Source organism: Liolophura sinensis, chromosome 8 (assembly GCF_032854445.1).
Source record: "Liolophura sinensis isolate JHLJ2023 chromosome 8, CUHK_Ljap_v2, whole genome shotgun sequence".
Taxonomy (NCBI): Eukaryota; Metazoa; Mollusca; class Polyplacophora; order Chitonida; family Chitonidae; genus Liolophura; species Liolophura sinensis.
The window spans coordinates 592,421-606,738 of NC_088302.1; the positions used below are offsets into that span (position 1 = coordinate 592,421).

General features: G+C 40.6%; 1 protein-coding gene across 3 annotated transcripts; it reads right to left on the bottom strand.

Moving 5' to 3' along the window:
* Window positions 1-1,103: 1,103 nt before the first annotated feature.
* LOC135472595 (replication protein A 32 kDa subunit-A-like) lies at window positions 1,104-14,081 on the bottom strand. 3 transcript variants are annotated; one of them, XR_010444540.1, is made up of 9 exons: window positions 13,932-14,081; window positions 11,735-11,832; window positions 10,924-11,031; window positions 10,632-10,745; window positions 9,024-9,221; window positions 8,431-8,520; window positions 5,616-5,710; window positions 1,910-2,588; window positions 1,104-1,870 (listed from the first exon to the last, which is right to left on the bottom strand). XR_010444540.1 is itself a non-coding variant. In XM_064752163.1 (8 exons), exons 1-8 carry the CDS (start codon window positions 13,948-13,950, stop codon window positions 2,507-2,509), a joined length of 804 nt encoding a protein of 267 aa, XP_064608233.1. In that variant the 5' UTR covers window positions 13,951-14,081; the 3' UTR covers window positions 1,105-2,506. The 3 variants fall into 3 exon arrangements, 2 of the variants coding, with proteins under 2 accessions (XP_064608233.1, XP_064608234.1); XM_064752163.1 differs by having other exon boundaries at window positions 1,105-2,588; XM_064752164.1 differs by lacking the exon at window positions 13,932-14,081 and adding an exon at window positions 13,702-13,784 and having other exon boundaries at window positions 1,106-2,588.
* Window positions 14,082-14,318: the final 237 nt, after the last annotated feature.

The following is a 14,318-nucleotide window of genomic DNA, read 5'->3' on the forward strand; positions in this document are numbered from 1 at the left end:
GGTACAAGATACAACCCCTACCTTCTGGCCAGAGCTGTGGCCCCCTTGTAGTGTCTGGTACAAGACACAACCCCTACCTACAGGGCACAGCTGTAGCCCGCTTGTAGTGTTTGGTACAAGATACAACCCCTACCTTCTGGCCAGAGCTGTGGCCCCCTTTTAGTGTTCGGTAGATTCAGTTTGAACGCATGTATTTGACCATGTACTTTGTGAAGTGTCTTCTAAAACATGAATAAATGTCATTAAGATTTTGAACTCGCTCTGCTTTGTTAACACTTTTGGGTGGGGCTTGCAGCAGCTCAGCTATTAGCCCTTGACCATTGAGGTCACATGCTTGAATCCAACTCTGGCTCTTGACTGCAGCTGTATGGGTTGTCAGGTACCTCATGAAGATCATACGGTAGGCTTACTTTGGCTACTTTGTTTCTTCCATCCAATCCAACAAATAAAATTTGCGGTAATTTTAAAGTCTAGGATATGGGTACGTATTTCCTAAATCAGTCTCAATAACTTGTGATTTTTCACCAGTTCCCATATTGTAAAGGAAGAGCACACCTGTACGAGACACATGAATGCAAAACTTCAGCTCAATACATCAGCTACTTAAACATCTACCTTAATATCTATTCTGATTCCCAAAAGGGAGTTGAAGGTCAGGGCATCAACATAATGTCATTGGGAAGTTTTGAGTTCGAACTCTTCTGGTAAAAAATGTCATGCAACTATTGCGGGATCATATTTGCTATAACATGGGTGTTGGAAAAAGGTTTCGCAAAAAGTTTTGCAAAAAGTTATTTAAAGTATAAAATTAAGAAAATTGAGGAGTTGAACTTTTGTGAACTTCAGAAGTTTCTAAAGCAAAGGGGTGTCATTTGTGCCCCTTGAACACGGTAAGACAAGTGATTGGTAAAGGAACACGGTCAGACAAGTGATTGGTAAAGGAACACGGTCAGACAAGTGATTGGTAAATTAATGTCTGCAAACATTGCCCAACATTTTTCACAACTTACAGGATCAGTGTTTTTACCTTCAAAAGCATTTTGAGTTTGAACTCAAAACTCCCCTACTGCACAACCTCAGCTCAATACATGCAGTACTCCAACACACAAGAAGTAAAGTGATGAATTTTGTAATGTTATGGTAAATAACATAGGCACAGAATTTACATGAATGTAAGACCAGAATCCATCACCCTTAATTCATTTATTTCACTTATTTATTTGACTGGTGCTTGTGTCACGCCGTAACTAAAAACATTTCACATTCACACCTGTATATGACAACCAGGATTATGGTGAGATTTATTATTTACTGTTCAATTGGAGTTTTACACCATCCTCAGGAATATTTCACTAATGCGACGACAACCAGCATTATGGTGAGATTTATTATTTACTGTTCAATTGGAGTTTCACTTATAATGAGTTTAGTTCACCACTCTTGACACAACAAAACATCATCAGACTTTGTTAGAATGTATGTCTGCTTTTTTTTACCCGGACTGCAAACAGAATGACCAGACTGGATGAGATGGTATCATGAGTGACAGAATGTGGACTGGATACAGGCTATTTACATCATCGTGCTAGTGCATTTAACTTGATACTGGTCTGGTCTGGTCTGGTCTGGTCTGATCTGGCTGCCTTCCGCCTTCAAATCCAATAAGTAAATATTATTGGTGATGAATGTGTCTGGTTTATTGTGAGCATGGTTCAATCTTAAAACACTACAGAAATGCCTCATTCTTAAAAGGTTGCATTAAAGGGGACACTAACAAATAATCTGCATTCATGTGAATGGCCAGCCACGATCACATGACATACCCAAATCTGCCTTTTGCCAGCCACGATCACAACACGCCCAAATCTGCCTTCTGCCAGCCACGATCACATGACATGCCCAAATCTGCCTTCTGCCAGCCACAATCACATCACATGACACGCCCAAATCTGCCTTCTGCCAGCCACGATCACATGACACGCCCAAATCTGCCTTCTGCCAGAATGTGGCTCATGTAAACTATCTTATAGAATCACTTGTACATGTATGGTGCAAATCCTTCTAGGGCCACAAATACTTTGCAAGTTCTCCTGGGAAATCAAATATGTTGCAAGTCCTTCTGGAACCACAAATATCTTGCAAGTCCTTCTGGAACCACAAACATCTTGCATGTCCTTCTGGAACGGCAAGTACATTGCACGTCCTTCTGGAACCACAAATATCTTGCAAGTCCTTCCAGAACTACAAATACATTGCCAGTCCTTCTGGAACCACAAACACATTGCAACTCCTTCTGGAACCACCAATATTCTTCTAGAACCACAGATATGTGTATATCTCTTCAGCTATGAACTATGAACGGTGTGGGTTAACAGAAAAATTGGCAAGTTAACATTGAATTGTCAATGTTACACCCTGTACAGTGTGGACAAGAAATGGAGCTTCCAGAAGTGTGGACAATTTACAATAAAGAACAAAACCAAAGATCCAGTGATCCACTAGCTGCTTAGGAGTCTGTGGCCTTGAAATGGTCTTCATCTATGGTAGAGTAAATATGGCCTTCACTGCTCAAAAATTCAATTGCATCTCTGAAAAAGAAAAAAAATTTGAAAATAATGAAATATACTGTGAAGTACATAATTTCTGAGTGGAACTAATTTTCATGGATTTCGCAGTCAAGAATTTACAGTGAAAAACCATTGAATCATATATTATATTTATTTATTTGTGTTTTACGCTGTACTCAAGAATATTCCACTTACACAACAGTGGCCAGTATTGTGGTGGGAGGAAACCAGACTGAGCCCGGGGGAAGCCCATGCCCATCCGCAAGTTGCTGGCAGACCTTCCCCCGACAGCCAGAGAGGAAGCTATGAGGTGGACTTGATTCATATATTGTAAGTAGTACTATTATTTAGATGAAATAACTGTGAACTGTGTACAACACAATGACTGTTTGGAATGGCTAACAATGACCGGCTACAGTGGTCGATTAAAACCAAAAACAATCCAGAATTAATCGTGTTCCTTGACTGCTTTAATGAAGAATGAATGACTGGCTCTGATAATGTAAAATTATATATTTGGCATTGAACTACTCAGGAGTGACATGTCACTTTGCCAGTTGATTAAAATTACTCCTCAAAGGTGCGAAAACTAGTGACATCTCTTTGAATACTGCTCAGGGTAGGTGAGAAAGCTATCTTACAAAGTCATAATCCCCAACAGTTTTAATCTCTGATCCAGATTTTGAGGACTAGCGATATCACAGGAAACAAAGAGGGTTAAAGCCTTGATTCATTCACACCTTCTTCACTCTGCTTCATCAGAAAACAGGCCAATGTTAGGAGTTTACACAGTGCAATCTGAATGATATGTACAAAAGCCAAACAAAACGTGTGCACTTCTTAGCAGATTCATTCTGGAATCTCTGGAGACGATAGTATCTCCATACACTTCAACCGCATCGTAAACGGCAATCTGATGAACCAAACATCAAATCCGTCATACTTCTCAAGAAGAAAAATCTTCAGAAGAATCAGTGGCCATCTGAGGCCCTCATTGATGTCATTCCAGGGGAAGATGGAAAGGTTCGCTAAGCTAAGTTTCATGTGGTTAGGAATGGAACATGCACAACCTACTTTCGTCCCATCCAACGATGACAGTTCTTGTTTCTACAGAATGAACTTTTCATTATGACAATAAGTTCACAGTCTTTTTTAGAACATTTCTTGTAGACATTTCTATGTAGCTAATTAAGGGCGCTATCACAGATATATCAAGCGATATGGTTACCGTTCTCCAGTTTTGGAGGTACGTTTAGATATATTGGCATTTCACATGGGAACAGACGCTCTTGACTGAACTGTTGACTTAAGCCTAAATTTCACTCCTGCACCCATTTACAGTGTAAGTTTTTGGGCTCAAATATCAACATTAACTTTATTCCTCCTCACCTTTTTCCTAAATTCTTCAAGTTGTCACAGTTTTGAGAATTTAGCCTTGGATGCTACGGTGACATCATGACCCTTGTTTCTAACCTATCTCTTCGGTACATCTGTTCTGTGAAGTTATCTGTGAACTTCTGAGCTAAACATATCTGTTATGTCTTATTTTAGGTGTGCTTATGTATTACATTAATACATATATTCCTTAAGTAATGAGTAGACCCTGGAATTCAGTATTTTTAACTGTATGAAAGTCACTGTTAAGTTTTAAGCAATTCAAGGGAGATAACTCATGCTGGAATAATGGATTATATTACAAGGGGGACAACTTATTATGACAATATGTATGTATCACATTGCCTAATTTTTATTCTCTGCATATGTGAAACAGCGTTTCTTTTATTACAGTTGTTTACCCTCCTACAACCACAGGATAAAGTACAAGGATATGTTTGTTGGATCCAAGTTACAACTGGACCTCCTGTGATATTTCGGTCTATTGGTATAGGGGGTTACTTTTAACTGTAATCCGAGAGACAGTATATTACCAGATTTATGGAAAAACCACCAGAATCATGATAAATCATGATAAATTAGACAGTTTTCGTGTATTTTTCGATGATGTCACAACACCGATCTGTACATCCTGTGATGCAGTGAATGCTGCAGATTTTTGCCTTTTTATCATCATTTAAAGTGCCGTACAAATTTTTGCCCTTTACCTGCTTATTGCATGAACTATTCTGGTGTAAGTGGGTGCAAGTTTTATGGCACGCTTATTACAAGATATTACACAATACTTGTTAAAAGTGGATCTAGCCACTAAATGCTGCGGTCATGAATAGTTTCCAAATTGTATAAAAATTTGGAAGGCCAGATATACCATCATGTTTAAGTATGTATAGCTTCCTAAATGTATAAAAGTATGGAAGCCCAGAAGCACTATTGCATTTTAGTTTCTCTCACTCATAGTGTATGAAAGATCGCTTAAAGGCTCAGTAAGCAAGTAGCTCTAATGATATAAATTCACGCATAGCTTCATGTGTGAATGTATGGAAGCTGCTGAGAGGGCTCCTCATCTTTTAGGATATTCTCAGATAAAGTGTGTAAATCAACTGTTAGCAGTGAATATTCTGTTCATAATGTCAAGATGAGACCACAAAACCAATATGTACATTCTGTGACGCAGTGAATGCTGCAGTCAGATACATTTTTTCTTCTTATCATTTCAACGTGTTTTAATCCTGACTGCAACCCATCTCTCTCTACATCCACAAAGGTAACAGATGAACATCAGATGTTGACAGATGAGAATGCCAGTGTTGATACATGGCTATGCCATGAGTTGATACATGTGAATATCAGATGTTAATATATGTGAATACCAGAAACCATGTGAGGATACATGTGAATACCAGGTGTTGATACATGGGAATACCAGGTGTTGATACATGGGAATACCAGAAATCAGGTGCTGATACATGTTAATACCAGGTGTTGATACATGTGAATACCAGGTGTTGATACATGTGAATACCAGGTGTTGATACATGTGAATACCATTTGATGCATGGAAATACCAGGTGTTGACAGATGACAATACCACGTGTTGATACGTGTACATGCAAATACCAAATGTTGACAGATGAGAATACAAGCGACACAAACCTGATAGCCTTCTCAGAAACACCTTTCAACTGTTGGCAAATGGAAACTATGTTTGCACCTTCTTCTGTAAAATTGTTCTTAATTAATGTGTGGACCTGAAAATAATGCATGAAAACATGTCACATGGGTCTTGTTTTATTTCTACAATAACACTTTCATTAGTCAGATAGATCAAAACTTGTTAGAGCTCCATGTTGTTAAAACTACCACACAATACTGGGCCTCGTCACACACACATCCTGGTTAAAGATACTACAACCCGACTTACAATACCAGGCACATACCTGACATACCTCGTCACACACAGCCTGGTTAAAGATACTACAACCCGACTTACAATACCAGGCCCATACCTGACATACCTCGTCACACACAGCCTGGTTAAAGATACTACAACCCGACTTACAATACCAGGCACACACCTGACATACCTCGTCACACACAGCCTGGTTAAGGATGTTACAACCTGACTTACAATACCAGGAACACACCTGACAAACCTCGTCACACACATCCTGGTTAAAGATATTACAACCTGACTTACAATACCAGGCACACACCTGACAAATCTCGTCACACACAGCCTGGTTAAGGATGTTACAACCTGACTTACAATACCAGGAACACACCTGACATACCTTGTCACACACAGCCTGGTTAAGGATGTTACAACTCGACTTACAACACCAGGCACACACCTGACAAACCTCGTCACACACAGTCTGGTTAAGGATGTTACAACCTGACTTACAATGCTAGGCACACACCTGACAAACCTCGTCACACACATCCTGGTTAAAGATATTACAACCTGACTTACAATACCAGGCACACACCTGACAAATCTCATCACACACAGCCTGGTTAAGGATGTTACAACCTGACTTACAATACCAGGAACACACCTGACATACCTTGTCACACACAGTCTGGTTAAGGATATCACAACCCGACTTACAATACCAGGCACATACCTGACAAACCTCGTCACGCACAGTCTGGTTAAGGATGTTACAACTCGACTTACAATACCAGGCACACACCTGACAAACCTCGTCACACACAGTCTGGTTAAGGATGTTACAACCTGACTTACAATACCAGGCACACACCTGACAAACCTCGTCACACACAGTCTGGTTAAGGATGTTACAAATAGACTTACAATACCAGGCACATACCTGACATACCTCGTCACACACAGTCTGGTTAAGGATATCACAACCCGACTTACAATACCAGGCACATACCTGACAAACCTCGTCACGCACAGTCTGGTTAAGGATGTTACAACTCGACTTACAATACCAGGCACACACCTGACAAACCTCGTCACACACAGTCTGGTTAAGGATGTTACAACCTGACTTACAATACCAGGCACACACCTGACAAACCTCGTCACACACAGTCTGGTTAAGGATGTTACAACCTGACTTACAATACCAGGCACATACCTGACAAACCTCGTCACACACACATCCTGGTTAAAGATACTACAACCCGACTTACAATACCAGGCACATACCTGACAAACCTCGTCACACACACATCCTGGTTAAAGATACTACAACCCGACTTACAATACCAGGCACATACCTGACATACCCCGTCACACACAGCCTGGTTAAGGATGCTACAACCCGACAAACAATACCAGGCACACACCTGACAAACCTCGTCACACACACATCCTGGTTAAAGATACTACATCAACCTGACTTACAATACCAGGCACATATCTGACAAACCTCGTCACACACGGTCTGGTTAAGGATGTTAAAACTCAACTTACAATACCAGGCACACACCTGACAAACCTCGTCACACACACATCCTGGTTAAAGATACTACAACCCAACTTAGAATACCAGGCACATACCTGACATACCTCGTCACACACAGTCTGGTTAAGGATGCTACAACTCGACAAACAATACCAGGCACATACATGACAAACCTCGTCACAGACACATCCTGGTTAAAGATACATCAACCTGACTTACAATACCAGGCACACACCTGACAAACCTCGTCACACACACAGCCTGGTTAAGGATGTTACAACCCGACTTACAATACCAGGCACATACCTGACAAATCTCGTCACACACAGCCTGGTTAAGGATGTTACGACCCGACTTACAATACCAGGCACATACCTGACAAACCTCGTCACACACAGTCTAGCTAAGGATGTTGAAACTCAACTTACAATACCAAGCACTCATCTGACAAACCTCGTCACACACAGCCTGGTTAAGGATGTTACAACCTGACTTACAATACCAGGCACACACCTGACAAACCTCGTCACACACAGTCTGGTTAAGGATGTTACAACCTGACTTACAATACCAGGCACACACCTGACAAACCTCGTCACACACAGCCTGGTTAAGGATATTACAACCCGACTTACAATGCCAGGCACATACCTGACAAACCTCGTCACACACAGTCTGGTTAAGGATGTTACAACTCGACTTACAATACCAGGCACATACCTGACAAACCTCGTCACACACAGCCTGGTTAAAGATGCTACAAACTGACTTACAATACCAGGCACACATCTGACAAACCTCGTCACACACAGTCTGGTTAAGGACGCTACATCCCGACTTACAATACCAGGCACGCATCTGACATATGTCGTCACACACACAGCCTTGTTTTAACAGATCAACCCACTTTTGCAAAATTTAAAAAGTGGGTCCATGAAAGCATAAACTGGTGTTTTATCTTCACAATTCTGAGCAAAAACTGCTTGAATGTGTTGATGAACCACTGCATCCCTGGAGTTTTGACATACCTGCTGTTGTGTGCCTGTGAGGCCCCCAGACGTATCCATGTTCATAGCACCCCCTGGGGTGGGAAACGCAGACGTAGAAGCACCGCCACTCTGTTAAGAAAGTACACTCTAAACATACTCTTTCACTGATCTTCTTAAAATCACTGTGAACTTTGATAAATACTGTCATGTAATCATTCAAAACTGCAAGAATGTCCATGTGACAACTTCTTCTCCAGCCTCTTTATACAGTTTCTACATTTCACCCTTAAAATTTATGAACAACAGACCTTCTCATCTGACATACATGTAAGATTTTCCTAATGCTATATCTCATGATTTCCTGGAAAAGGCCTGGAACATCAGCCCAAGAGATAAGTGATCGACTGGAAATGCCAGCACAATATGTTAGAGGAAAATTTGAAATGACCCCCTCAGGAATCTTGTAAATTGTTCACAATCAGTTATTCAGATTCCTACCCTTATACCTGGTTGATATTTAGCTCTGTGTGAAACAGTCTGAAAGTCCCATAGTCCACATTAAACAGCTGAGCGAGTAAGAACCCTGACATTTACATCAACCCGTTATCGTATTTCAAACACGACCATCTTACCGCTCCTTGCTGGGACAGTACCATGTGGGCGTGAACAACTTCTAACAAATGACACGACAACTCATTCATATCTGTCAGAGGCATGAGCTTGAAGGCCACCACACTGTGCTTTCCCTGAAACGCTCGCACGTGTCCGTAGGCCCGCACGTACGTGTTCTCTCTCATGGCCTGCACACGCTCCTCATCAGGCACATTCTCCTGCACAACAAATACAATGTTGATTGTTTTCAGCCATTTTCCCTCTGTAGTCTGTAGTAACATTAAATTTCCTTCTTTGGGGCTGTTAACATAAAGGGCCAATTGTAACCTCCAGTTTTGACTACAAGCCAACATTTAATCCATCAATATAAGAAGCGGTGTAATGTTCCGGAAGTAACATTCCGCCTGATCCCTTGGGGCTTCAAATTACAGATAAATATGCCTGCATTAGGGGGCATGTGCATGGTGATCTAGTAACGCTGCTAGTTTGGCACACAAAAACAACGATGACTTACACAGACATGATTGTGGTGAACCAAGAAAATAGCTGAAATTTACTATCATAGCAAAAAAAGGCCGGGGTCCAGGGGCCGCTTAGGCCCCGGAAGCTGGAAAAATCTGCGGAAAACAGGTAAATTAATCGAAACTGAACAAAGAAACAGCGGAATTCCGCTAAAAAGCGGAAAAAAATCATGTCTGCTTACATCACTGTTCACACATAAAATCAATGATGACTTACATCACTGTTCACACACAAAATCAAGGATGATTTACCTCATTGTTTACACACAAAAAACGACAACTTACATCATTGTTCACATAAAAACAACAAACACTTGCATCATTGTTCACACAAAAACAACAAAGACTTACGTCATTGTTCACACACAAAAACAACGATGACGTACATCATTGTTCACACAAAGCAACGATGACTTACATCATTGTTCACACACAAAACACTAACAATGACTTACATCATTGTTCACACACAAAACACTAACAATGACTTACATCATTGTTCACACAAAAACAACGATGACTAACATCACTGTTCACAAACAAAATCAACAATGACTTACCTCATTGTTTGCATACAAAATCAAAGATGACTTACCTCATTGTTCACACACAAAAAACGACAACTTACATCATTGTTCACAAACAAAATCAACAATGACTTACCTCATTGTTTGCACACAAAAACAACGACTTACATCACTGTACACACAAAATCAATGATGACGTACATCACTGTTCGCACACAAGAACAACGAAGACTTACATCAATGTTCACACACAAAAACAATGATGACTTACATCACTGTTCACACACAAAATCAACGATGATTTGCATCATTGTTTACACACAAAAACAACAATGACATCTTTGTTCACACAAAAACAACGATGACTTACATCACTGTTCACACACAAAATCAACGATGACTTGCATCATTGTTCACACACAAAGTCAACGATGACTTGCATCACTGTTCACACACAAAATCAACAATCACTTGCACCAACGTTCATGCACAAAATCAACAATCACTTGCATCACTGTTCACACACAAAAACAACAATGACTTACATCATTTTTCACACACAAAAACAACAATGACTTACATCATTGTCTACAAACTGCTTGACCTCAAGAAGAGGGCCAGACATGTCATCAATCTCGTAGTCTATCCTTGTCGAGGACTCTTTCACAGACCTCACCAGTCCTACTATCGTCACCTACAGAGTAAACATAACCACTGTCAACAAAGATAACTGACGAAACAAATGAAATTTCAGCATAACACTCATTTCTGCCCATACAAACTTTTTTATTTAACTGTCTTAAATGAAGCAGATATAAAAACTTTTTTGGCAGAGCCACCACAAAGAGCAGCTCACAGCCAGAACAACCCACCTGGGAAATCTCTGTCTCTCCTGAGAAAAACTTGTTATCCTCTTCTTGCGTGGTGTTGAGAATCTGAGCTATGGTACAGGGAATGATGCTTTGTGTGCGGGATCGACTCTGGAACAGAAAACAGATAATCTCATACACAAATCTGAGCTATGGTACGGGGAATGATACTTTGTGTGCGGGATTGACTCTGGAACAGAAAACAGATAGTCTCATCCACAAATCTGAGCTACAGTAAAAGGTATGATACTTTGTGTGCAGGATCGACTCTGGAACACAAAACAGATAGTCTCATACACAAATCTGAGCTACAGTAAAAGGTATGATACTTTGTGTGCGGGATCGACTCTGGAACAGAAAACAGATGATCCCGTACACAAATCTGAGCTATGGTATGGGGAATGATACTTTGTGTGCGGGATCGACTCTGGAACACAAAACAGACAGTCTCATACACAAATGTGAGCTACAGTAAAAGGTATGATACTTTGTGTGCGGGATCGACTCTGGAACAGAAAACAGATGATCTCGTACACAAATCTGAGCTATGGTACGGGGAATGATACTTTGTGTGCGGGATCGACTCTGGAACAGAAAACAGATTGTCTCGTACACAAATCTGAGCTATGGTACAGGGAATGATACTTTGTGTGCAGGACTGACTCTGGAACAGAAAACAGATGATCTCATACACATTTTTTTTCTGGCAGGTCAGGCAATGCTTTGTTCAGTAAAACCTTGTTCGCATCGCATTGTTCCTTATGCTACTAGTAAGGTTTGTAGCATAGATGTACACAGAAGTAGCATTTCTCACCTTTCGTTCCTGGGACTGCTGTGGTGTGCCGAACCCCCCTGGGGACATGTATCCTGCCTGACCCCCATCTGCACCACCCTGGTCATAACTGCTGTAACCTGGAGATTAAGACAGATCATGGAATAAGAAGACTTCTCACATTATGTTTGTCTGCCAAGCACATACGGGGTTTGTAGGCTTGGAGTATAGATCGAGCCTGCCAATGCTACAGTGCTGGAATGGCAGGAAAAACTGAGTTAGCAGATCTCCTGTCCTTTCCAGACAAGTGGCTCAGGGTTGGGGTAAGCTGACGGGGAGTCATTAGATGTGAGTACATTTACTGTGTCTTCTTGCGTCACTTGCGACAAGTAAGGAATCAAGTTTAAAACAACACATAACATGAGGTGTAAAGGATCGATAAGTCGAGTGCTGAAATATTTGGAGAATTAACATGCATTGCCAATAATAGAAATGACACCTTAAACAAGAATATGGCCATCGTCTTTTCAGCAAAATGTGCACATGACCAGAAGACAGGGGAGATACATGTAACTAAGGTATTTTTATCATGCATGTCAGAGCTCTTGTCCATAGCACAAACATCATTATTTTATAGCTACTGAACAAACAAAAAATCTAAAATGTCAGCCGTTTCAATGAATACCATCCAAAATCAATGTATTAAGTGAAGGAAAGCGAAAAGAAGCCATTGTCAAATGTTTGGGGAAGATTATCTGAACCCCAACATGGCAACATGCCGGTAAGCCAAATCTCATCTATTGTAGTTATACATCTTGCTTTATAGCCATTCTGCTTTATAGCCAATCTGATTAAAGTAATCACCACTTAAAGAACTTGTACAAACACATGCATTAATCCCTTTATGAAGTATGCAACAAAATATGTTCTGTATGTATTGCTGACGAAGCCATGCTGCCACAACAACAACAACATGACATGTGCATGTGGAATCAAACTCTCTTGCACGGAAATCCTTTTCTGTTTGCTTATGTTGATGTAATTTTCAACATCTTATACCCAAGATATCAAATAACCCAGGATTCACACACTAACAGTACAAAATGAAGTGACTGATGTCGTGTTACTTACATATTATATAATTCTTCAGTTTTAGTTTTCATTGATTGTAATCCAACACGTGAAAGTACACCACAGATTTCTGGGGGACAAGATTTGGGTTGTGCTATATCCGATATATCGAGGCGTCTTACAGTGAGACTGGCACAGGTACAATTTTGCATACACAGGTAACAAAATGAAAGATAAAAATGCTGCCACTGAAGTATCACGCCAAAGACACCAGAAATGTCACTTTACACTGACATCAGGCCAACCAATCCTCTTTCCTTGCTCTAACCTCTCGGTGCTAAACGTTAACTGAGGCATCATTTTTAACATTTTTAGTGTGTTCTGACCCAGATTTGATCCTAGGTCACCCAAATGCAACGCAGACGCTCCAACCATTAGGCCACTGAAGCGATCCTCAGTGCTGGGTAGGGCATGTGATACTGTACTGCAGTTAAGACATAAGACATAAAAACTAAAGCATACATACATAAGCACTACATTGAGACACTTGACATTGGATGTGTAAGTAACAGCTGAGTTAACTCTTCCTGCTATTACAGCGCTGTGGCAAAGGCAGGCTACCTTCTCCACTCGATGCTCCTCGTGTTCAGGTCTCGAAATACAAATATCATACTTGTGTTCCGACCCCTCAATACTTGTATTTGACAACAAATCATGGGGCAGAAAACATGTGTCTGAAAACTATTTCACAAGAAAACACAGGGCGCTTCTTCTCAGATCAATGATTAAACGTTAAACATAGCATGTAAATATCCGAAATCGCTGACAATAGACCTCAATGTTTAATTTCATTGAACTAGGTTTTACTAAGAATGCATATAGGAACAGACAGAGCACAACTGTAATTGAGACCTGCGAACGCTGCAATTCAATCTCACCTTCCGCCAGGTTAAAGCATAGCCATGTGGTCGGGCTAGATTGTTAAGGCTAGTCCTAGGACTGTTCTATCTGGGCCTAGAACTAGACTCATGATGAATGAAATCTCCAGCAGCAACAACAACACAACGCAAAGTGAAACGGTTCTCTTTACTCCACAACACCAAAGCACCTCAAATGTACCTGTGGCTACTATTTGGTCTCACCGGACAGCGACTGTTGGTATACTTACTACTCTGGTTATTCCACATATCTAACAATGACGGACTGTCTTTCACAACACTTCACACCGCCTTTACGACGCACTACAAGTAAAATACGGCGGGAAATAGCAGTATTCTCCACGCTTTGGCACTTTTCGGATTTCAACACCGACAGGAGAATTTTATCTATAGTCTATTTCAGACGTAAATTATGCATTGGAGGGGAATAAAGCAGTAAATTTATCAAACCCGTGCGAACGATGACAAGGCCTTTTGTATGCATTTCTGGATATCTACAAATACACATATATGGGCATAAAAGTAGGATTTCGTTTTGGGTGTGGAGAAAAGATACAACATAACAAAAGAACCTTTCTTATGTACATTTTAATATTCCGATTGCAAAACATGCTGTT

Excerpts from the sequence above, each read along its gene's own strand:
- LOC135472595 (XM_064752163.1), bottom strand. Across the intron at positions 10,746-10,923 it reads GAGAGACAGAGATTTCCCAG|GTGACGATAGTAGGACTGGT; the intron begins GTGGGTTGTTCT and ends TTTACTCTGTAG. Across the intron at positions 5,711-8,430 it reads TCACAGGCACACAACAGCAG|GTCCACACATTAATTAAGAA; the intron begins GTATGTCAAAAC and ends CATTATTTTCAG.